The 22,079-nt window shown below is 49.9% G+C and overlaps 1 protein-coding gene across 3 annotated transcripts; it reads left to right on the forward strand.

The window, feature by feature from the left end:
• The first annotated feature begins 5,727 nt into the window (after positions 1 to 5,727).
• Positions 5,728 to 13,764, forward strand: LOC135306294 (C-type lectin domain family 2 member L-like). 3 transcript variants are annotated; one of them, XR_010367095.1, is made up of 6 exons: positions 5,728 to 5,797; positions 6,082 to 6,471; positions 6,851 to 6,949; positions 7,052 to 7,242; positions 7,441 to 7,536; positions 7,623 to 13,764. XR_010367095.1 is itself a non-coding variant. In XM_064429941.1 (6 exons), the coding sequence occupies exons 4-6, from the start codon at positions 7,229 to 7,231 to the stop codon at positions 7,735 to 7,737; spliced, it is 225 nt and encodes a 74-aa protein (XP_064286011.1). In that variant the 5' UTR covers positions 5,728 to 5,797; positions 6,082 to 6,471; positions 6,851 to 6,949; positions 7,055 to 7,228; the 3' UTR covers positions 7,738 to 13,764. The 3 variants fall into 3 exon arrangements, 1 of the variants encoding a protein (XP_064286011.1); XM_064429941.1 differs by having other exon boundaries at positions 7,055 to 7,242; XR_010367094.1 differs by lacking the exons at positions 5,728 to 5,797; positions 6,082 to 6,471 and having other exon boundaries at positions 6,714 to 6,949.
• Positions 13,765 to 22,079: the final 8,315 nt, after the last annotated feature.

Consider the following 22,079-nt stretch of genomic DNA (forward strand, 5'->3'; position numbering starts at 1 on the left):
GCGCTAACAGGCTGACTGTGGGAACGCTCAGTAAGTGCCTTCCTTGCGTTTGCGAGTCACCCAGGACTGGGGTGGGGCCTCCTCTGGCGCTAACAGGCTGACTGTGGGAACGCTCAGTAAGTGCCTTCCTTGCGTTTGTGAGTCACCCAGGACTGGGGTGGGGCCTCCTCTGGCGCTAACAGGCTGACTGTGGGAACGCTCAGTAAGTGCCTTCCTTGCGTTTGTGAGTCACCCAGGACTGGGGTGGGGCTTTCTCAGCCACTGAATAGCAGGCTGATTAAAAGAGGCCTCTAGGGAGTGCGGCAAACAGGTGCAGGCAAGCAGGGCTGTGGCACTTCTCTGGGCGTGGTGTGGCAGTTTGGGCAGGCAGGGTGTCCTAGGTTACAATATAAATATGTATTCTATTGCCATCCTCAAGAGCTGTTGAAACCAGGAAGGGCATTGTTTTTCCTCCTGTTAATGGGCCCATTAATGCCTTGCCCATGACTCAGAGAGAACTCCCTCCAGGAGCCATTTGTTTAATGGACCCACAGCATGACTCATTGAATGATATCAGTCCATTGTGAGATACTCCGCCCAGGGGGGAGGAGCTAAGCATCCCCACCTGGATATAATCTATGCTTTGGGACAGAACAAGGTGCCTTTGCCCACTGGTTTCTAGAGGACAAAGAGCTACCAGATCTTTCCTACGGGATCACTACTTCAACAACACCATTTCATCTGGACTGCTACCACCACCCTAACTAGCAGGGTGTCGGGTTGTATTCTGACTGGCAGTGATTTTTTATTTTCCTTTGCATAATTGTATGTATTTTGTTTTTTTTTTTCTTTTTCCTAATAAATTGCATTTCTGACTTGGAGTCTCTCACTGGCTTTGTTTTCAAACCAAAACAACCGTCCTCTCCCTTACTTTGTCATCTCAACAACTGCTAAAGAAACCTTTCTAATCTTGTCAACTGGCAATGCAACTGCTCCTGAATTCAGGATTTAAAGTCAGGCTTTGCCCACGCCATTCATTTGATTTTTTTTATTAAGTTGTTGATGCTTAACAAGCTCTGTGCTGCTTTAAAGCCTTTCTCCAAGGCTCAAAGAATGACCCTTGCAGGGAGTGCAGGAGCGTTGTATTTAGAAATGGAGTGTATTAAACCAGGTTCCTTTAAAAGCCAATGAAATTAGGGCAGTGGAATTACTGTGGGAAATGTTCCATTTAGGATAGACCCACCCTGCTAGAAGCTGTTTGTCTGATGGTCAGTTCATGCTCTGATCAGTGCAGGGCCAGCCCCTCAAGAAATGCATGATTGAAATCCAGCAAGGAGAGGAAAAGACAGGAGCTGAGCTGGGAGAGCTGGACAGAGGAAATGCCACAGATGTGCCTGGAGCATGGCCCTGCCCAGCAGCTTTTCTTACTGTTGAATTCTAAAAACGCTAAAAGCTGATGCTCAGTTCTTTGGCGTCTGGCTTGTAAGTGCAGAGGGGATGAGCTCCCTTACTGGAACTCAGGCACTGGCGTGCTCCAAGCCTTTAGCCAGATTGCTTTTCATTTAGCCTAAATTCAATGTTTCTTTTATTCGTTTGTGGGTTTTGGATTTTTTTTAATAGTCTAAGCAATGCTACAAGTGAAAGAAATGAACAGAAATAGACTGGAGCATCACTGGTCCAGTAATTAATATATAACTCTTCCTCTTTTCCCTTTAAACATATATGTAGATAACATGAACTTTTAAACTGTGGTTTGGGACAAACACTCTTTTCCCCTTTCTTTGGAAGAGATATGCAAGTCCTGAGTCCCTGGGCCAATTCTCCCTGCATTTTGTTTATGGTTTTAGAATTGAACAAGGGGCAGATAAGACTGACAAGGAATATACAACTCAGGAGCTCCCTGGGCAGCAGCCTCCGAACTCTTTGGGTGATGCAGAGAGCAGTAGGGTGTGAAGACTGCTTTCCAGTGTGAGATTATCCATAATAACCTGCTCACTGATGTAAAAGCCTGTAAGGGCCATAAACGAGTGATGCAGGACTCCAGGTGGTTCTTCCAAATGCAGTTTATTGTATCCAAAATGTTACAGCAGGCCAGGGTCATGTGCGACAGAGCCTGTGCCTACAGCTGTCAGCTCCAGATGCAGACAAGCCTGAAGACCCTTTAATTTTGGTTGCAATGCATTATCTACTTTGCTGAGCATCTTTATACAGAAGAACCAACCTATATCTTAACTTTTACCTACAGCCTATCATAACTACTGTAATTACTATATTCATGTTACTATTCTCCAATCACTAAAAGTTAAAATGTCACAGTTTAAGCTAGAAGTTGTTTTTCACTTTTCTTGCAATGGAAAATTCTGAGACCTTTTTTCTACCTGCAACATCAGCAGTCTTGTTTGTCTCTGGAATATTTTGCTCGGTAAAAACATTTTCTTGTTCAAGGTGGGTTTATTCTTTGCTCTAAGCCATAAAACCCCCTGTGTTTGAACAGGGGAGGATCCCCATTCACCTGGGATTTGAAGGGTCTCAATTGAAGGAAAACACACCTTTTTCATCATTCTGGGTGCTTCCCAAAATGCTAGGAGGGCAATCACTGCTTTCCATGATTTTCATGTTTAAATGGAAGGAGAAACCCTTTATCATGCTGTTTGAATTGAGGGAAAGAGCCCCATTATCATCATCGTCAGGTTCAAACTGAGAGCAAACACCGCTGTGCCTGGTCTGAAAGGGCTTCCCTTGAGAGGAACCTCCTGATGAGCCATTGTAAGAGTGCCATTGAGGGGGAGCCTCCATTTCAAGGGACCTTCACAAGTGAAAAAATTGTCCAAAAAGCCCTCAGAATGGTCTTTCTTGAAGGAAACTAAAGAGGGAAACTGCACTTCTCCTCATTTTATATGTCTAAATTGAGGCAAATCCCCCTTGATTCACATTTTATTCGGGATTAAACTGAGAGGAGACTGTCCTTATGCATCATTTAGGGATGTAAATCGAGAGGGAAGCTCTGTTCTCCCCTCGATTCAAGCCTTTGACCCGGCAACAAGAGGGAGTTTCCCTTGGTTTAATTCATGCATGTCGTGGTTTGGCCCGGAAGTGTGTTTCTGGAAAAGTTGTGGCCAAGCCAATCAATGGCCAGATTTGAAATTGGCACCTGGTGCTGGCCACTGAGGATTTGGATACGCCGCTGAGAACACAGGGGTTAAAAGCAGAGGATTTCCAGAGAACTTTCTCTTTGGAATCCAGCCTTGGTGAGTATAGTCTGACCTCTTCTCCCCTGCCCAGCTGCGTCTGGGTGGGGGGGGGGAGGCCATGTGGCCTGTGGGGATGAGGCCAGAGCCCCGAAAGGTGCAGGGGTGGAAGAGACTTGGGATGTCTGGGCAGCCCCCCCTGGTAGAGAGTGACAGAGACTGTGCTGGCAGCACAGCTGGCCAGAAGCGGGGGAGGTGGCGAGAGAAGGTGCCCGGCAGCTGTGGGAGTCCTGAGCAGACAGAGGCGAAGATTTTAACCCCTTGGTAGAGTAATAGAAACCTTGCAAATACTGCTCCTCCTGAATCAGAATGAGGAGAGAGAGATGATGGACTGAGTGTGAGGAAAGCTGGAAGAGATGAGAAGAATCCTAGGTGGGAGGAGATGATGGAGTGGCCTTGAGCGGGACTCTTTCTTGTATGGCCATGGACAGACCCATGTTTTTCCTGAGACCTGGAGACTGTATTTAGGGGGAGACAATGCTTTGGAGCCAAGAGTGAAGCAGTGGAGTGAACAGAGACGGCTGAGGAGGGTGTGGGATGCCCTCTGTCTCCGTGGAGGGGAAGATCTCTGCTCACGAGCCCCTCGGCCCCAGGGGGTAAATTTGGGGGGGACTGGTGTCCCAAAGTTGAGAGACTGCTGCTTTTGGAACTGGGTAGAGCATCCTTAAACAAGATACCCTAAAAGCAGTCCTGGCCTGTGTCCAGTGGTGAGAGCACTGGACATGGGGGGGAAGCCTATGGTGCAAGGGAGGACTTCTCTCTCCCTGATGGATTTGAGAGTGGATTATTTGAAAGGATGATGATGGACTGAAAGCTGATTACCTGAAAGGTGGGAATCTATGGTGTTATCTCATTCTGTGGAGAAAAGGGAGGGGGGAGGAGGAATGTATTTGGAAAGTTTTTATTCTTAGCTCTGTGTGTGTGTGTTCCTTTATAGATATTGTTATTAATAAAATGTTGTGTTTTTCCCTCCATCCCCAATTGGAAGCCTGCGTTGTTCTGTTTCCGGGTCACATCTCACAGCAACCATTTTGGAAAATATATCTTTCATGGGGGCCCTGACATTGTACCAGGGTCAACCCATGACAATACAGCAGCTGGAACAGAAGGGCGAGGATGGGCTGGCGCTGCCGCTGCACTCAGGCGGTCCCTGGCACGGCAAACCCGCCCGGCACCGAGCGATGCCGCCGGACGCCCGGCACGGCCCGTGCCCGCCCGCCGGAGCCGGCAGCGCTGGGAGCTCCATGGAGCAGCTCAGCCCCGCTCCGCGCTCGGCCCTGCGAGCCCGGCACGGAGCGGGGGCTGCGGGCACATCCCCGTGCTGGGCAGAGCCGCTGCTCGGCCGGGCATCCTTCATCCCCTCGGGCAGCGGCCGGGGCCGAGGGCACAGTCCTGCTGCCGAGGCTGGACCCGGCTGCTTCGCCTCTCGTTCTCTTGCAATGATCGGTTTGATAAGAAATTCCAGGAATTCCCCCCGGTCGTGTCTCTTATTCCAGTGACTGGTGAGTGATCTCTCCCTGGCCTTTCCCGACCCTCGAGCCTTTCCTGCTGTGTTCTGTTGCCTGCCCAGGGGCAGCAGTAGGGGCACAGAGCGGTTTTGCTGGCACCGGGCACCTGGCCTGGCCCAGGGCAAGAATCCCCGCGGTAATTCATGAAATAAATGGGCAGGAGATCTTCCTCCTTTTTAATGCCTTTATTAAGAAGAATCAGCTCAGGTGGGGAGAAATCGACGGGTTGCGCCCACACCGCCGTTGCTCCCAGGTGTGGCACAAAGAAGGAGGATGATGCAGCTTTGTCCACTGGTCTGCAGACAGAGCTGGGGACTCTGTCCTCATGGGAGAGTAGTGGAGTCCTTGGCTTGTTTGTTTAACACTCCTTTAATCAGTATCTTTTCAGGTTAGGGTGAGAAACAAAAAGGTCCAAGCAGGTACGGGACTATGCTCCCATCCTTAGACATCACTTAAGTCACTTGTTGGCTCGTGATTTTAGGGGTTTTTCTTGTAAAAACTGTAAAACTGTAAAAACCCAGAGTGCAATGCATTTCTCATTTGCATGTTGTCTCTGGTGTCACTGCCCATTCTCTTTACCCTGGAGGGTTTCCCTTGGTATCTTTTTGGCAAACGTCCAGCATCAGAGGAACAATAGTTAATCATCGGCCATTAACGGGTAATTAGAAACTTTTTCTTTGGCAGTGAAACCAAAGGAGTCTGACCTGGTCTGACTTGGTTTTTTTAACTCTGAAACTTAAAAAAAATACAACTTTATATTCATAACAATTCACAGCTGAGAGCCCCAGAAGCTCCTTCCCCGGGGCTGCGGTTCTTCAACGGCTCCAACGCCGTGGGACCCTTTTTCTTAGAACGGCTTTTTTCGGAAACAGAACCTCCTCCCCTCTCTCCGTCCCCCCTCGTTGCTTTCCCCGCACGCTGATTGCTCAAAAGGGCCCAAATCCCTCCCACTCCAGACATTTTCCCCACCCTGTTTCCCTGTATCTCCGGTCTGACAGTCTGACAGTCTCTCCGCGACTGACCAGTCGCGGCACCCGGAGCCCGGCGGCGGCCGCAGCCCAGGTGGGACCCGCGGTCGGTGCTGCCCCAGCCCGGGGCTCGCTGCGGGCGGAGGGGCCGCGCTGAGGGGCACGGGGGGTTCTGGCGAGTTCCTTGTGGCGGCTGCCCCCGTGTCCCCCCTGCGCTGGGATGGCCGAGGGAGCGGCTGCCCGCGGTCTCCTCCGTGCCCGGATGGCCGGGCTGGAGCCGGGGCCGCGGCAGCGCCTCCAGAGCCGGCATTGTTTTGCTGAGCCTCGGGGTCCCGCAGGGCCGGCACCAGCAGCGACCTCTCTGCGTGTCCCTTGCAGGGTGCCAGCAGCGCGGCTGCAAAGCTGCTCCCGAGGCCAAGCTCCCAAAGGATCTGTCAGCACTCCTGATGTGTTGGGAGCAAACTGCTGTTTGTTCATGTCAGGGAGATGCTGGCTGTGAGCTGGAGGAGAGTGAATTGTGCTCCATTCATGGAGCTGTGAATGAGCCCCAGCATCCCCAGGAGGGACCAGCAGCCGGGGTTCCACACTCGCCTGCGGCACAAGAAGCCACTTGGCATCAGCAGGGGGCTGCCACTTGTGAGTGAGCAGAGAGTGAAAATGTGGAGAATGGATTCTGCACCAGGGATGGGAGTGTGAGGGAGCCTCTGGATCCCCAGGGCACATCAGCAACCAGCACTGAACACAAAAGGGGCCTCAGAAGATTGCTGGGTGAGTGCAGGGCCACCCCTGGGGCCTCTAGGGAGGGGCCAGTGTCACCTGCCAAGGCCAGGGCTGGCAGGTGTGTGGCTGTTTCCCGAGGTCTGGAAGAGGCCTGGTGCTCTGCTGGGCCCCAGCAGTGGCTGGAAGCAGCAGCCCCAGCTGCCCCCAAGGCTGTGCAGTTCTCCTGCTGCAGCCCGTCCCCAGAGCTGTGTCCCTGGCTGTCCCCAGAGCTGTGTCCCTGGCTGTGGCCAGGGTCTTGGCTCTCTGGCTGCCAGCTGAGCGAGGGCCACACGGGCTGAGGGGTCCCTGCTGTGCTCCCTGGCCATGGGCTGAGCAGATTGCAGGGCCGGCTCTGCTTCTGGCAGCCAGCAGCTCTTTCCTGCTCCAGGTGAATGGTTCAGGAGCCATCCCGTGGGCACGGCGCTGCTGATTCTGCTGCTCCTGGTGCTGCTGCTGGCTTTGGGGGTGGTCTTGGCTGTGCTGGCAGGTAAGAGAGGGGCAGCAGCCTGGGCCCAGCCCCTCGGGGCAGAGCGGGCTCCCTGCTCCCTGCAGAGGGGAATCCTCACACCTTCTCCTCTTCCCCCTGCAGCAGCAGCAGCAGCAGCAGCAGCACAGGTTCCAGTGACACCTGCGAATTTGCCGTGCTGTCCCCGTGGCTGGGTTGGCTGCAATGGGGTCTGCTACTACTTGTCAAGGGATTACAGCAGCTGGGAGCAGGCTGAGGAACGGTGCTCGGAGCTCGGGGCCTCCCTGGCCATTCTGAAGGATGAGGAGGCCATGGTGAGTGAGGGGCTCGGGCGGTGTGGGGTGGCTGAGGGCAGCCTGGGGGTGCTCCTGGGCCGGGCTCGGTGCTCGTGGGGCCGGGGCTGCAGCCCTGGGCCGGGGCCTTGCAGGGAAGGAGCCCCGGCGGGCGGGGGCAGCCCCGGGCACGGGTTCCCCCGAGGGCCGGGGCAGCTCCCACTCCTCTCTCCTGGGCAGGGTTTGCTCTTCCGCCTCCGCGGGCGATTACTGGCTCGGGCTGCGCAGACGGGGCGAGCGCCTGCACTGGGGGGACGGCAGCAGCTACAGCTCCCGGTGAGTGCCGGGGAGCCGGGCAGGGCCTGGGGCACAGGGCACAAGGTGTTCCCTGGCAGCCAGCCTGCCTCTGCTCCTCCCTGCAGGGTTCCTGTCCTCGGCAATTCCGACTGTGTGTACCTGGCTGAGGAGAGATTCAGGAGTGAGAACTGCTCAAAGGAGCGGCCGTATGTCTGCAGCAAGGCCCAGGCTCCCCTGTAACAGGGGCTGCAGAAAGGACCTTCTCCACGCTGGGCAGTGCCAGCTTCACCTCTCAGCCCAGCCCAGGGCTGTCCTTGCTCAGCTGCACCCTGTGCCTTGCCCTCGCTCTCAGGGTCACCTCAGTGCCTCTTCATCCATGCCCAGTGCCAGCGCTGGGCTGGGTGTGCAAAGGAAAAGGCTCTGCAATCCATCCTGCCCCCGATGCTGCCTGGAGTGAGGACTGGACAAAATGGGATCGCTGAGGTCTGGTATGGCTTTTTTACCCCATCTACCATGCCTTTGGGGTTGCTAGTCATAGCAGGCGTATCTTAGTGGTGAGTACAGAGGCCAACTCAGTCTTGCCTTCTAGTTTCTGTTGCATTTAAAGACAGCTGAGGAATGACAGAGGTCTGGGGTGGCTTTCTTGACCACATCTTACCATGTCTGTGGGCTTGCTGCCCGCAGTAGGGCTATGGAACTGTCATGGTTTGAGGCTGGCACAATGCTAGTGCCCCCCATAAAATTACACTTTCCCTAGTGGCTTCTGTGAGATGTGATCAGGAACAGACCAAACAGGCTCCAACTTAGGCATAAAGGAGACAAACTTTATTAACTACAACATCTAAAAAGGAACAGACACAAAACTAAGAATGAAAACCTTCCAAATACATTCCTATTCCTCCCCCTTTTCCTCCACAGCACGAAATGACACCACAGATTTCCACTGTCACCATCTCTCAGATAATCAACTTTTGAATCCATCATCACCCCTCAAATAATCAACTCTCAAGTCCATCAGGGAGAAAGGAGTCCCCCCTTGCACCATAGGCTTTCCCCTGGAAACACAATTGAAACCTCTTGTGTTTCCATGTGACTCGTGGCACTGCCCAGAGAACATCAGCCCTCGTGACTTCTCCCCCCGCCATGTCCAGTGCTCTCACCACTGCACATGGACCAGGACTGCTTTTAGGGTTCTCCTTTTAAGGATGCCTCGCCCAGCTCTAACAAAAGCAGCAGTCTCTTAGCTTTGGGACACCAGTCCCCCCCAAATTTCACCCCCTGGGGCCGAGGGGCCTCAAGAACAGAGATCTTCTTCTTTTCTGAAGACAGAGGGTGTTGAGAGCTTTGTAACAAGCTAGCTCCGAGCTAAAGCTCACAGTGAGATTAATTTGACCAAGACAGAAAATGAGGGGAGTTGCCTTCCAATTAAACTGTGTCCTTGGCCCGCGGATCAAGTAATGCACTGAGCAGGTGGTGGAGAAAAACAGCCTGGGAAAGTAATAAGTAGTTATACCAAAACAGCACGTAAATAGCTGATAGCTAGTTAGCCAATGGTGAGCTGGGATTTTGCACTATGCATGAGCTAATTAAAGGGTGTATAATAATCGGTGATTCGGGAATAAAGACGAGACTTGTCGATCATCATATGGTGAGCAAGTCTTCCTTCTCCATCAAATGGCTGACCCCGACGTCGATGACTACGGACGGACACGGCTGCCACGGATGGGGAAGTAGGAGCGGGTCCTTCTGAAGCAAGAGGGGGGACGGCAAACGAACCACTGGGGGTTCGCGGCCCTAGGAGCTATAAAGATAGTCCTAGCCTACGTGCTGCTGGAGTCTGAAAGCCTTGCAACAGCGCTGATTAGAAATGGAAAGGCAAGCAGCATATGATTTATTTATTTGCTTTTTAAAAAAGCAGCAGATTAAGGACATAGACTTGCAGAAAGAGCTCCCACAGTTTTTAGCTTCCGGTTGTGCACAAGGAGTTTCTCAAGATCCTTGTGCGCTACATGAGTTAACAGAGTGGCGTAAGTTCGGGACCAGGAGGGCGGTTACGCGCGCCGCGGGAGAGCCCGGGGCAGACGCGGCGGCGAAAACGCGTATGGTGGCGGCGCTCCCGGCGCTGCGGCGGCAGAGCGGACCGAGCGCTGCGGCGGCGGCATGCTCGGTGCCGGCGGTGGTTACGCGCACCGCGGGTCCAGTGACACGCACGGTGACAAAAACTCGCACGGCAGCTGTCCGTGGGGAAAGCGCACAGATCGCGACGGGGGTGCCGGCCAGGGCCAAGCCGGCCAAAGCGAGACGCGGGGCCGAATACACAGCAGCGATAAGCGCAGTGCCAATGGTAGCGGCGGCGGACGCGCACCAGTAACGCGAAACCCGAAAGCTGGAGCTGGGAGGGCTTTTTCACTTTTTGCAAGCGCACAAAAGCACCAGCGGTGTGGGACGTGCTCCCGCTGGCTGCGGGTGTTGGCGCAGAGCCAGGGGGAACCAGCCCGAGTGGAGATCCAGGCCGAGCGGAGCCCAAAGGAGATCGGGGCTGCGCAGGTTCGGGCGAGAGCGTTCCTTTCCGCACCCCCGGGATAGCGCAGACTGAGGCTGCCAGAGCAGGCAGGAGACGGGCACGGGCAGACATTCCTCAAGGCACCGCCCTGTCACAGCTCCCTAGCAACCACAGCAGACAGCCCATCGCAGCAATTCAAACAAGTGTCTGAGAAAAAACAGGTCAGGAATTTTTCCTTCAAGATCAAGATAGAAAACTTCTGAAAATTCACACAGTGCTTCATCATACAGCAGATGTTATGCGGAGCACTTCACCCAACTGTTCCACAGACTTTACAGTCTGTTTACCAGTTTTTTTGTAAATGTGTTTGCTTTTTGAAAGGTGATTGAGTATTTAGGTTTGATGGCTTTAAGTTTGATGACTTTATTACCTTTCCCTTGCCTGAGGCGAGAACAACCTTTTAGGGGGGCAGAGTCTAAGTAAACTTCCTAGTTTCTGTTTGGACTACATATGAGAAGATTTAAACTGTAATATTTCTGTATACTATGGGCTTTATAGTCTTTGCTCTCTTCTATTCATTAAGAGATGGCATTAGATAAATGGATGCAAATGTGCTAATTATTTTGTATTATCCTTATTTTAAGTGAAATTATTTGTGTTTAAGGTTATCTGTCATCTTTCTCAGTTTTGTTTTAAAATATCTATCCAAGATTCAAAATTTTAAGAATTATTGATATTAAGTTTATAATCTTTGTTATTTTCAGTTTTTATAAGTAATGCTAATAGATAATGATTGTTGTTAATATTACATGAATGCTTAGAAAAGGGGTTGTCTTAACTTCCTTGAACACTTGCTGTTGATAAATTGATTACATTATGTGAATTCTTTGATTTTTGTGATAAGAATTATTATTAAGGTATTGTTGTAGTATTTGCAGCTAGCTTTCATGTGTTTTCCTTTCATGTGTTTTTCTATTTTTTTTGTGTGATCACCTGCAAGACATGTGTCTCTTCAGGATCCTGTCTTTTTATTTCCTAACAATTTAGATGTTTCTGAAGGTTTTTAGCCAAATTACCAGTTTTGTGGTTCTTTTAATTATTATTACAGGAATACTCCAGTACAGAATTCAAGAAGTTTGCTGTATTTGGAAAATCTCTATCTTGACAGAAACTTCAGAAGGATTCAATTATTTGCTAGTTTAATTAGTTTGTAACCCTAAGGTTTCTTGTTTATAACAGTTGTTTTTAAAAGTCTTGTTTAAAAAATATGTTACGTGACACTCACCAATTAGAGTTCGAGCTCTGGCCAAGTTCTAACTCTATTTGGATGGAGTGACTGACAATCAACCCAGATGTTTTTTGTATCAAAAAGTATTCAAGTCCTTTTGACTTGGCGATTTGACCATGTATGACAGCTGAGCCATTTTCAGAGGTGATTTGGAGAAACATGAATCCGGACATGATTTCTCCAATTCTCTGTCATTTTAAGGTTTATCAGCTGTCGCAGACTCTGGGATAAGAGTTCAATGTTGTAGTGTTTAGTAATTTTCTGATTTTGTATGTGTTGTTGATTGTGTGTATTATCTAAATTAACTCCTAATTACTCTTATCTTAACATTTCTTTATGTAACATTGCAAAATGAAACCAGGACCCATTCTTCACCTCCAGGATTTTGAGAAGATTCTTCAGTCCTGCAGGGATGTGGGATTTGTTTGTGTTTTAACAGGTGCCCTGTCTCAGCTTGAAAAGAAAACGGGGGAGCTCAGGGTATTGGAGTGGCTCTCTCCACCGCTACAGCAACAAAGAACTTTGAGACTGAAAATTTAAATGATTGCATCCCTCATAAAGAAAGGACGTCTTGGAGCAATCCAAGTTACAGGAGCAGAGCCTTCCACAATACGATTGCCCATCAAAAAGGACACGCTTGACTGGTATTTGGTGAACTCTGGGGAGCTCCAGGAAGCCCTTTTAGGAGCTGGAGCTGTCGTGGAGACTGGGAAACTGCATCCTAGTCCCCTCCAGTGGATGACAGAATGGGACTGGATAACAAAGCCCATTCGGAGTCTGTCACCATTAAGGGGGGCTATCACAGCCTTTACGGACGCTGGTAAAAAGTCCAAGAGAACAGCCATGACATGGAAACAGCAAGGACAGTGGTGACAACATTTGTTAGATGCAGATGCCAGGGACACTCTACAGACATTGGAACTTTTAGCTGTAGTATGGGCAATGATGAATTTAAAAGGTCCTTTGAATATTGTGACTGACTCCCTTTATGTAGCAGGAGTAGCTGCCAGGGTACTATACTGGGGGAGGGGATATCTTTGTGTTTCTCCAACAGGACCCTTGTGGATCCCCGCGAAGTGGACTCGAGCTGTACCAGATGTTCAGGACTGTCGCAGCCTTGTCACCGGAGGACAAAGAGAGGGTGCACAACAAACTGACGCTGATATTTGCAACGCCTCCAGCCCTACTCTAACGACGCGCGACGTGCCTGCGTTCATCTTCCTGACGATTGGATCGAGTGGTGTCAGGACCTTACGGTAGAAGTAAAAGCTCCTCAATCACAGCCGTGCCTGGACTGTGGGGACAATAAATGTGCTGCATGGATCGCGCTAGACTGTGGAGGCTGTAATAAGGTGTTTTGGTTAGAGCAATCGACCGTTCAGCAGAACTGGTGCCCAAGCTGCCGATTCTCTTGGAACTTGCAGAACTCGTGGCAGCGAGCACTAAGGGATTTTACAGGGCTTGATTTGGGAGGATCGTTAGGCTTATATGAAGCCCCGGAGCAAATTATCTTGGCATATGTTACTTGGCAACTTAAGACCTTGTGTGAGCGAGTAGAAAAGCAAGTACGTACTCACATAATAGCTTCGCGCTGTCGAAAGCTTGTGCCCCTCACACAGACATCCACTGTTGGACCAATTAAAAAGGACTGTGGGGTTGAGGAGGCACTAGACGACTGCATCAAGCAACTTAAGTCCTGTTCTCTTCGCTCCAGAGGAACTGCCAAATAGGGCAACCCACATTCTGGAGCGAGCTGAAACAGGTAGTAGTAGCCACACTTTTACCTGGAGGGGCAGCTAATAAGGCCATGAATTTGGCCAAGCAGTTAGGCTGCTGGGCCAAAGACGAGCTGAACGCCACCTCCCAGGTATTGGACATGCTGTCTCAAGATGTACAAAGTGTAAATCATGCAGTATTGCAGAATAGAGCAGCAATCGATTTCTTATTATTAGCTCAAGGCCATGGTTGTGAAGAATTTGAGAGTATGTGTTGTATGAATTTATCAGATCATTCTGTATCAATATGCTATAGAGATATTGTGTGATAGTATTGCTAATGCTTGTATTACCGTGCTTACTTAATTGCATACAAAAAATGGTGAGTCAGATGATGGAAAGGGCTTGGAAAACAACACTTCTGGCCCAAAAAGAAAACGGGAGAAATGTTGAGAGCTTTGTAACAAGAGCTTTGTAGCTCCGAGCTAAAGCTCACAGTGAGATTAATTTGACCAAGATAGAAAATGAGGGGAGTTGCCTTCCAATTAAACTGTGTCTTTGGCCCGTGGATGAAGTAATGCACCGAGCAGGTGGTGGAGAAAAACAGCCTGGGAAAGTAATAAGTAGTTATACCAAAACAGCACGTAAATAGCTGATAGCTAGTTAGCCAATGGTGAGCTGGGATTTTGCACTATGCATGAGCTAATTAAAGGGTGTATAATAATCGGTGATTCGGGAATAAAGACGAGACTTGTCGATAATCATATGGTGAGCAAGTCTTCCTTCTCCATCAAGAGGGCATCCCACACCCTCCTCAGCCGTCTCTGTTTTCGCCACTGCTTCACTGCACTCTCTTTGGCTTCAAGGCATTGCTTTGTCCTAAATGCAGTCTCTGTGTCAGAGGAAAAACATGGGTCTGTCCATGGCCATACAAGAAAGAGTCCAGCTCAAGGCCACTCCATCATCTCCCACCTAAGATTCTTCTCACCTCTTTTAACATCTCTCACTTGTACTCACTTTCATCACACTTGCCCACTGTTTAATTTCTCTCTCCTCATTCAGATTCAGGAGGATCAGTATTTGTAAGGTTTCCATTATTCTACAAAGGGGTTAAAATCTTCGCCTCTGTCTGCCCAGAACTCCCACAGCTGCCAGGCACCTTCTCGAGCCACATCCCCCACTTCTGGCCAGCTGGGCTGCCAGTCCATGATATTGAATTCCAAGGCAGCACAGGCACTGGCTCTCTCTATCTCCCAGGGGGTAGGAGGGGGGCCGGATGCCTCTCAGGGCTCCTCCACCCTTCCATCTTGCCAGGCCTTCATCCCCTGCTCTGCCCGAGGCCCCGGCCTACCTCACCTGGCTGCATGGCTTCCCTCCCCAGCCAGCCCCGGCTGGGCAGGGGAGCTCTGAGCTCCTTCACGGACCAGAACCAAGAGAGAATTCTCCTGGGAGCTCTTGCTTTTAATGCCCTGTGTTCTCAGAGGTGGTCCATACCTTCAGTGGCCAAACCAGGTGCCAGTATTCCAATCCAAGCACCGACTGGTTTGACCACAACCTCCCAAAAAACTCACTTCCTTCTTAACCTACAACAGGAACCTTCTTGGTGGTGAACACAGGGGCCAACCTGGGCTTGTCCTCTATTTCTTGTTTCACTCTCTTTGTTGGTCCTTAATGAACGTGCCCCAATACCTCTGCTGGTTCCCTGTGTACTTTACCTCAACAGATGCTTGTGATTCTCATCTATTAAAACAAGACAATTACATTAACGAAATATACAGTTCAGACTCCCCACCTAAAGTGTTAGTCTTCAAGCTGGCTGGAAGCTGGACTTTCCTTCTGGGACATCTTTGAGCTTCTTTGGTTCTCTCTCACCTGGTCTGGATGTTACAGTCTATTTGGGTTCTTTCCCCAGCCTTTAATTCTGTTGCTGTGACTGCACTCTCGCTCTGGGGTTGGCACAGCCCATTCAGTGGTGAACAGCACCTGAAAGGGACCTGCCCACCGAGGGGTTAACAGTGAAGGTGGTGTACATAGCACGGCCTCAAATGTTTCATTATTTGAAAGGGTAATTGAGTGTAAAAGTAGTTACCCACCACTGCTGGCAGAGGGAACTGCCTGGCCTAGGAAGCCCTGCAGTCCCAGAGGTTTAGCACTTGGCCTAGCACCCTGCTCTGATGGCAGCAGTTTCCAGGGAACATGGGTTAGAACTGCAGTGGGTCACAGCCATTGCAGATTCCCCTCTTTATAGGGATTTAATGGAAAATTAAACACTTTTAAATTTTATGGAAATCACTGTACACGACTTTGCAGCAACCTTCTGGCAAACGTATACATAGAGGCAAATTATTCTCCTGACAAGAACAGAGTGTACACAGGGAGCCAGGGGCCACTTCAGGCAGTAGAGCTAGGCAGTGACACATACACAAACACACATGTGTACATATATATATAGATGTATATATGTAGGTCTGTTTTTCTAGGTGGGACAGCAGCTGTATGCACAGAGCTGTGTATCCAGAGCCATGTCCCTGGGTGTGCCCAGCCCCTGAGTGCACACAGGGACATGTGCAGAGCCAGTGCTCACACACACAGGTACCTGCTCACCTGCACAGAGCTCCTGTGCACCACGGCACTTGCCAGAAGCTCGCAGGCTCACGAGCACAGAGCTGTGCACAGCCCCGCTCCCAGCTGAGAGTGCAATGCAGCCCCCGGGTGTCACCCTGATTTTTTAAGATTTTCTAAGCCTTCTGATGTTTGCATTCTTGTATGAAACTTTCTCACACACTTTCTGTAAACAACTTATTGTTTTGCATTCTTTATGGAGGAGGAGAAACTTGATGGACTGTTGGTTTGTCCAGTGTCCCTGGAGAGGTGGCACTGTCACCCTCTAATCCTCTGTCACCTTTGGAAATCTATAAACGTAGGAGTCAGAAAATAAACGCTCTTTTTTCCTGCCTGAGAGCAGCAGTGTGTCTGCGTAGTGTTGTCTTGTGTCCTACAGCCACATCTGGTGACCGCCGAAGTGTACTGCAGCCTAGGCTGGAGGCAGAGAGTTCGGGCTGTTGGGTGAGATTGTGCAGTTTGCTCCTTCCCTGCTGGGCACTCGGTCTGCTGTCCTGTGATAGCGGCACCCCTGTGGGTATCATGAGTGAGTTTGAGGATTTGGGCATCAGAAGATGGCTGCCTGGGCTACTGCTGCGCAGCCAGCCTGGGCGGCACCACAGGGCTGGCAGAAGCAGCAGGGGAATGCTCAGGGCGGCAAGAAACGGGGGAAGAAAGCACAGAAGGCAAAGATTCCTATGCTTCTGTGTGGTCGGTGTGCAAGACCAAACCATATGACAAATGTCTGCAAGGCAACAGTTCATGCTAATGGCCGGGCACTGCCGGGCTCGGGAAACGGGAAGCGAAGCGCGAAGGGGAGATGCGCTCAGACACAAGCTTCTCTCCAGACCCCGGAGTTGATGGAGGTTTGCTCAGCCAGCTTGCAGCCAGCACCTGCGGCTCAGCAGGTGTGGACGTCTGCACAGCAGCAACAGTTGTTTTAGAATCTTGTCAGGTACACAAGGTTCCCCTGGATGCCTTTGGTCCCTTGGGTGGGGGCATGAGTGCTCTCCTGATGGAGAGGTCTAGTGCCACCCTTCAGGGCATCGTTGTGCATCTGGGGCTCATTGATGCAGACTTCACAGGGCAGATTTGTGCCATGGTTTCCACACCCACCGCCCCCGTCTCGATCCCGAAAGGGACGCGACTTGCTCAACTTGTGCCTTTTAAGTCCTCTGTTCGCAGGACAGCTGACCGGTCGCGCGGAGCTGGTGGTTCCGGATCCACTGGGCCGCCTCAAGTGCACTGGACTGCTGTCCTGACCAAGGAACGTCCTGAGATGACGTGTGCCCTGTCCATTCCTGGTGTGACGCCATTGGAGATTCGCCTTCGTGGGCTTCTTGACAGCGGTGCTGAGATCACCGCTCTCTCCCTTGCTGCCTGGCCTCCGGACTGGCCCCTGAATCCGGTGGAGACGCCTGTCAGGGGACTGGGGGGAACGGCGCAGTGTTACGTGAGCCAGCAGTCCGTGCTGGTCACGAACCCAGAGGGACAGATGGCCTGGATCAGGCCTCATGTTACTTCTACTCCTGCTAACCTCTGGGGGAGGGATGTTCTGTCAGCGTGGGGGGTGCGCATCGGGACGGGTTTTTGACGGGGGCCACTGCAATGAAGGGTGCAGACTGTCCTACGCCTCCTATACGGTGGTTGGTGGACAAACCTGTTTAGGAAAACCAGTGGCCCCTCCCTCAAGATAAATTGGTCGCCCTTCGAAATCTGGTGCAGGAGCAGTTGGACCAGGGTCATTTGGAGCCTTCTACCAGTCCCTGGAACACTCCTATCTTTTGCATAAATAAAAAATCTGGGAAATGGAGGTGGTTGCAAGACCTCAGAAAGGTCAATGCCGTGATGGAAGGCATGGGAACATTGCAGGCGGGCATGCCATCGCCTACCATGCTCCCTGCGGACTGGCCGAAGGATTGTTTCTTCATAATTCCTTTGCATCCCAATGACAGACCAAAATTTGCCTTCTCAGTGCCAGCAATTAACAACGCTGAGCCCGCACAGAGATCTCAATGGAGGACCCTTCCTCAGGGCATGCACAATTCTCCGGCCATATGCCAATGGTATGTGGCCCATGCCTTGTCTGGAGTTCGTGAGCAGTTTCCTGGTGCACGTCTGTATCATTATATGGACGACATTTTGGTGGCTGCGCCCACCCAGGATGAGCTGCTGAGAATTCAGCCTCAGTTGCTCGATGCTTTGAATGCACATGGACTGCAGGTGGCTCCAGAAAAGGTCCAGCAACAACCGCCTTGGAGGTATTTGGGGGTCAAAATTCTGGAACAGACAATCTGTCACCAGGAGGTGCAATTTGTGCATTCTGTGAAGACACTGAATGATGCCCAAAAATTGGTAGGTGTCATCACTTGGTTACGTCCATACCTGGGACTAACCGATGCACAACTGTCTCCTCTGTATGATCTGCTGAAGGGAGACTCTGATCTAAAGTCGCCTCACTCGTTGACCCCTGAGGCACGTCAGGTGCTGGAGGTGGTTCAGCAGGCCATTTTGGCTTGCCAAGTTTATCGCATTGATCCCTCCATTGATGTCACTGTGTTCATCACCGCTCCAGATTCGCATCCCACAGGCATCATTGGCCAATGGAGTGACAGATGGTCCGATTCCTTGCACATTTTGGAATGGGTTTTCCTGTCCCATCAGCCGCAAAAGACGGCGACCCCATTGTCTGAGCTTTTTGCTCGCTTGATAATCAAATGCCGGCAACGGTGCTTGCAATTGATGGGTGCGGATCCCGCAAAGATCATACTCCCGGTACAGTGGGAGGATTTTGACTGGAGCTTTGCAAACAGTGTGTCCCTGCAGAGTGCTCTGGAAAACTTTTCAGGGCAGATCACTTATCATCTGCCCAGCCATAGGCTATTGCATATGGCGAAATCCACACACATAAATCTGTGGGCCATCGGGCAAGTGCTGCCTGATGAAACCAATATAAACTGCTCCCTGACCTTACTGGGCACTGAGGTCAGGCTCCCTGGCCTGTAATTAGCAGGACTCTCCTTCCCACCCTTGCTGTCAATGGGTGTCACACTGGCCAGCTTCCAGCCAGCTGCAACCTCCCCAGTGAGCCAGGGCTGTTGGGAAATGATGGAGAGCGGCTTCCCAAGCTCCTCTGGAAGCTCCCTCATCCCCCTGGGGTGGATCCCCTCTGGGCCCACGTATTTATGAACATCCAAGCAGCTCAGCAGTTCTCTGAGTGCCTCCTCCTGGATCTCAGGGGGCCCGTTCTGCCCCCTGACACCATCCACCAGCCCAGGAGGACACTTGTCCTGAGGACAAGCTGTGTTCCCACTGAAGGCCCAGGCAAAGAAGGTGTTGAGCACCTCTGCCTTCTCCTCATCTGCAGTTACTGAGTTCCCTCCCACATCTAATAAAGAACATTGGTTGGTCTTCCTTTTTGCCATTAGTATATTTGTAAAAATGTTTTTTATTATCCTTTACAAAAGTTGCTGATTTAACTTCAGACAAAATTTTGGCCTCCCTGATTTTTTCCCTGCATATCCTGGCAACCCCCTTAAATACTTCCTGAGAAACCTGACCCTCCTTCCAAAGATGATACATCCTTTATTCCTAAGTTCCTTCAAAACCTCGTTGCCCATCCAGGCTGGGTGTTTGCCTCCCTGACTCCTCTTTGGGCACACAGGGACAGTCTGCTCCTGTGCCCTCAAGGTCTCTGTTTTGAAGCATGCCCACCTTTCCTGAACTCCTTTGTTTTGAGGGCTGCATCTCAAGGATCTTTCTAACTAAGTCATAATATATCGCATATATTATGTCTATATAACATATATTATGACATAATAACATGCCAAAGTCTGTTCATGTTGGCTGCGCTCCCAGAGGTCTCTTTTAATTGACCGCTTCTCAGTGAATGGTGGAACCACTACACCGCTCTCCTGCGTGACTCACAGGCTCCTCACACAGCTCCCAATGGTCACCTCAGTGCCTCTTCATCCATCCCCAGTGCCAGCGCTGGGCTGGGGGTGCAAAGGAAAAGGCTCTGTAATCCATTCTGCCTCTGATGCTGCCTGGAGTGACTGCATTGCCGTCATTATATGTGGGAAACACGGCTCAGTATTTGCACTTTTTATGAATGTTTATTAAGGAAAAAAAAAGTTTTAACTCCAACACTGTGGTACTGGGCTATTTGCCCACTTACGTTAACTCAAACTGTCTATATATAGTTGTATTATAGGGGGCACATTTATATTTTTAATATTTACATAATATATAATTACATAATATATAATTCCTTTGAGTTTACATGTTCTTTTGTTTGGTTTTCTGTTTTGACATGTGTTCCTGCCATCTTTCCTATTTAGATAATATATTTTATTTTTTATTGTTGTTCTCTCTTGTTTATTATTACTCCTTGGTAATGAGGATCAATAAATTACTCTTTCTTTCGTGTGTTCTGCCTTCTGTTTCTGTTATCTTCTCTTTCACATAAGACAGTCCCTGAATGTGGGAAATCACTTAATTATGTTACACCCTTTTCTGAGTTAGTTACATGAAAAAATCATTTCAACATTTCACAGTCTCTATTATGCTATGGTCTGAGATAGTATCTATTATATCAGTGTTTATAAAAGCTATAAGGTGCATACATAAACTGACAGATTATACTACATCAAAAGCAGTAATTACAAATTGCACTAGATCAGGATTTTTGTAATCAATAATGACTTGCAAAACAAAAGTTAGTACATCAACGTGAAAGCCAATACTTATATTTTTTTTAATAACATTATACAATAAGCTTGATTGGGGAATCCAAATCACCCTGGGCTCTTGGAAAACATCACAAACTGGCCTGAAGGGGAGACATTTGGACTGTCCTTGGAAGATGTTAGGAAGGACCCTCACTTTAAAAATTTCACAGGTTTTTTAAACCTTAACCAAAAACTACAACAACGGACTGAATAAGGAAAAATGACAGCACTGGGGGTCTCTGTGACTGTCAGCCACGTGCTCGTTTACAAAACGGATGCTCTGCCTTTTATACCCTCAGCCCCTCCCAAAGTTTTGTCAGTCAGCTCCTTCTGGAGGGAGGGAATTGGTGACAAAGTTTAGCCGAGGAAGGGAGGACAGTGTGGGGAAGCTGCTTCTTTAGATTTTGGCGTACTTCTCATTGCGTTGCTCTGATTTGTTTGATAATGAATTCAATTAAAATTGTCCCTGGAGCCCTTCAGTGTGTGGTTGAAATAAAGCCCATGGGAACTCCATACAACACACCCCTCCTGCCTTTCATTCATCTCCTGCTCTCCGTTCTTGTGGTGATCCTCCCATGTGTAAGGACACGAGGCTTGACTCCATTTTCCTCAGAAGGCTGATTTATTATTTTATATAATATACTAAAATACTACATTAAAACTATACTAAAAGAACAGAGTGACAAGAAGGATCAGAAGGCTACAAAGGGCAAGAATAGAATGGAATAGAATAGAATGCATAACAAAATCCTGTGACCGCTCACAGCCTTGGCACAGGTGGCTGTGATTGGTCGCTAATTGAAAACAATCCACATGGACCAATGGAAGATGCAGCTGTTGCATTCCACAGCAGCAGAGAGTTATTGTTTACATTTCTTTCCTGAGGCTCTCAGCTCCGCAGGACAGGAAAAATCCTAGCAGAGGATTTTTCATAAGATATCATGGCCACAGCAGGCAGCCGGCCACTGCTGGCCACCGGGCCCTGGACACGAAAGATGGCCTTTCCCCAGAGAAAGAAAAGTCAGCAGGCCAGGTTCCTGATGTCAGTTTGCAGGAGGCACTTGGTACTGTCAAACCAGCCACAAGTGCTCACGTTTGCAGCTGTCATTTTAATGCAAGTGTTTCATACCTTCTTAGTGAGTTCCCTTGGGCAGCTCCTGACAGTACTAACTCCTTCTTTTTCTCTGTACAGTCAACAAACTCCACCTCACTTGTCAATGAGCCAGCCTGTTCTTTTACAATACTCCTTCTAATTGGATCTAGCTGTGGCTTATTAAGGGCAGGCTTGTTCTTAATGCTTTATAATTAGCACAGCTGTAACTCCTTAGGGGTGAGATTACCTTCACCACTGCCTCTCTTCGCCTACATTCTATCTATCCACAGCTCACACCTTGCCTCTGGGACGCATCCCACAACTTTTGGAATTTCAGCAGGCAGCCATCCAGCCTGGGGTACAGGCCCCTCCACACAAACACCAGCCATTTTCCTTTGGAAAAAAAATTCTCCAGCCCAAGGTCCTGGTTTCACTTTGTAGGGGGTGCTTTGCACTCCAAGGCCTACTAGAGGTTTTTTTTCTGCAGTGCTTTTGCAGGAGGTTTGGGGTGCCCCCTCCTCCCCTCAGCTTTCTTCTGCCGTGTCCCCTTCTTCTCCCTCTACCCCTACTGGAACTTCCCTCCCGGCTCTGTTTCATTTCCTCTCTCTTCCTTTCTCCCCGGCCCTGCCCTGCCCCTTACTCCTCCCTTCTC

Source organism: Passer domesticus, chromosome 8, assembly GCF_036417665.1.
Source record: "Passer domesticus isolate bPasDom1 chromosome 8, bPasDom1.hap1, whole genome shotgun sequence".
NCBI classification, from domain to species: domain Eukaryota; kingdom Metazoa; phylum Chordata; class Aves; order Passeriformes; family Passeridae; genus Passer; species Passer domesticus.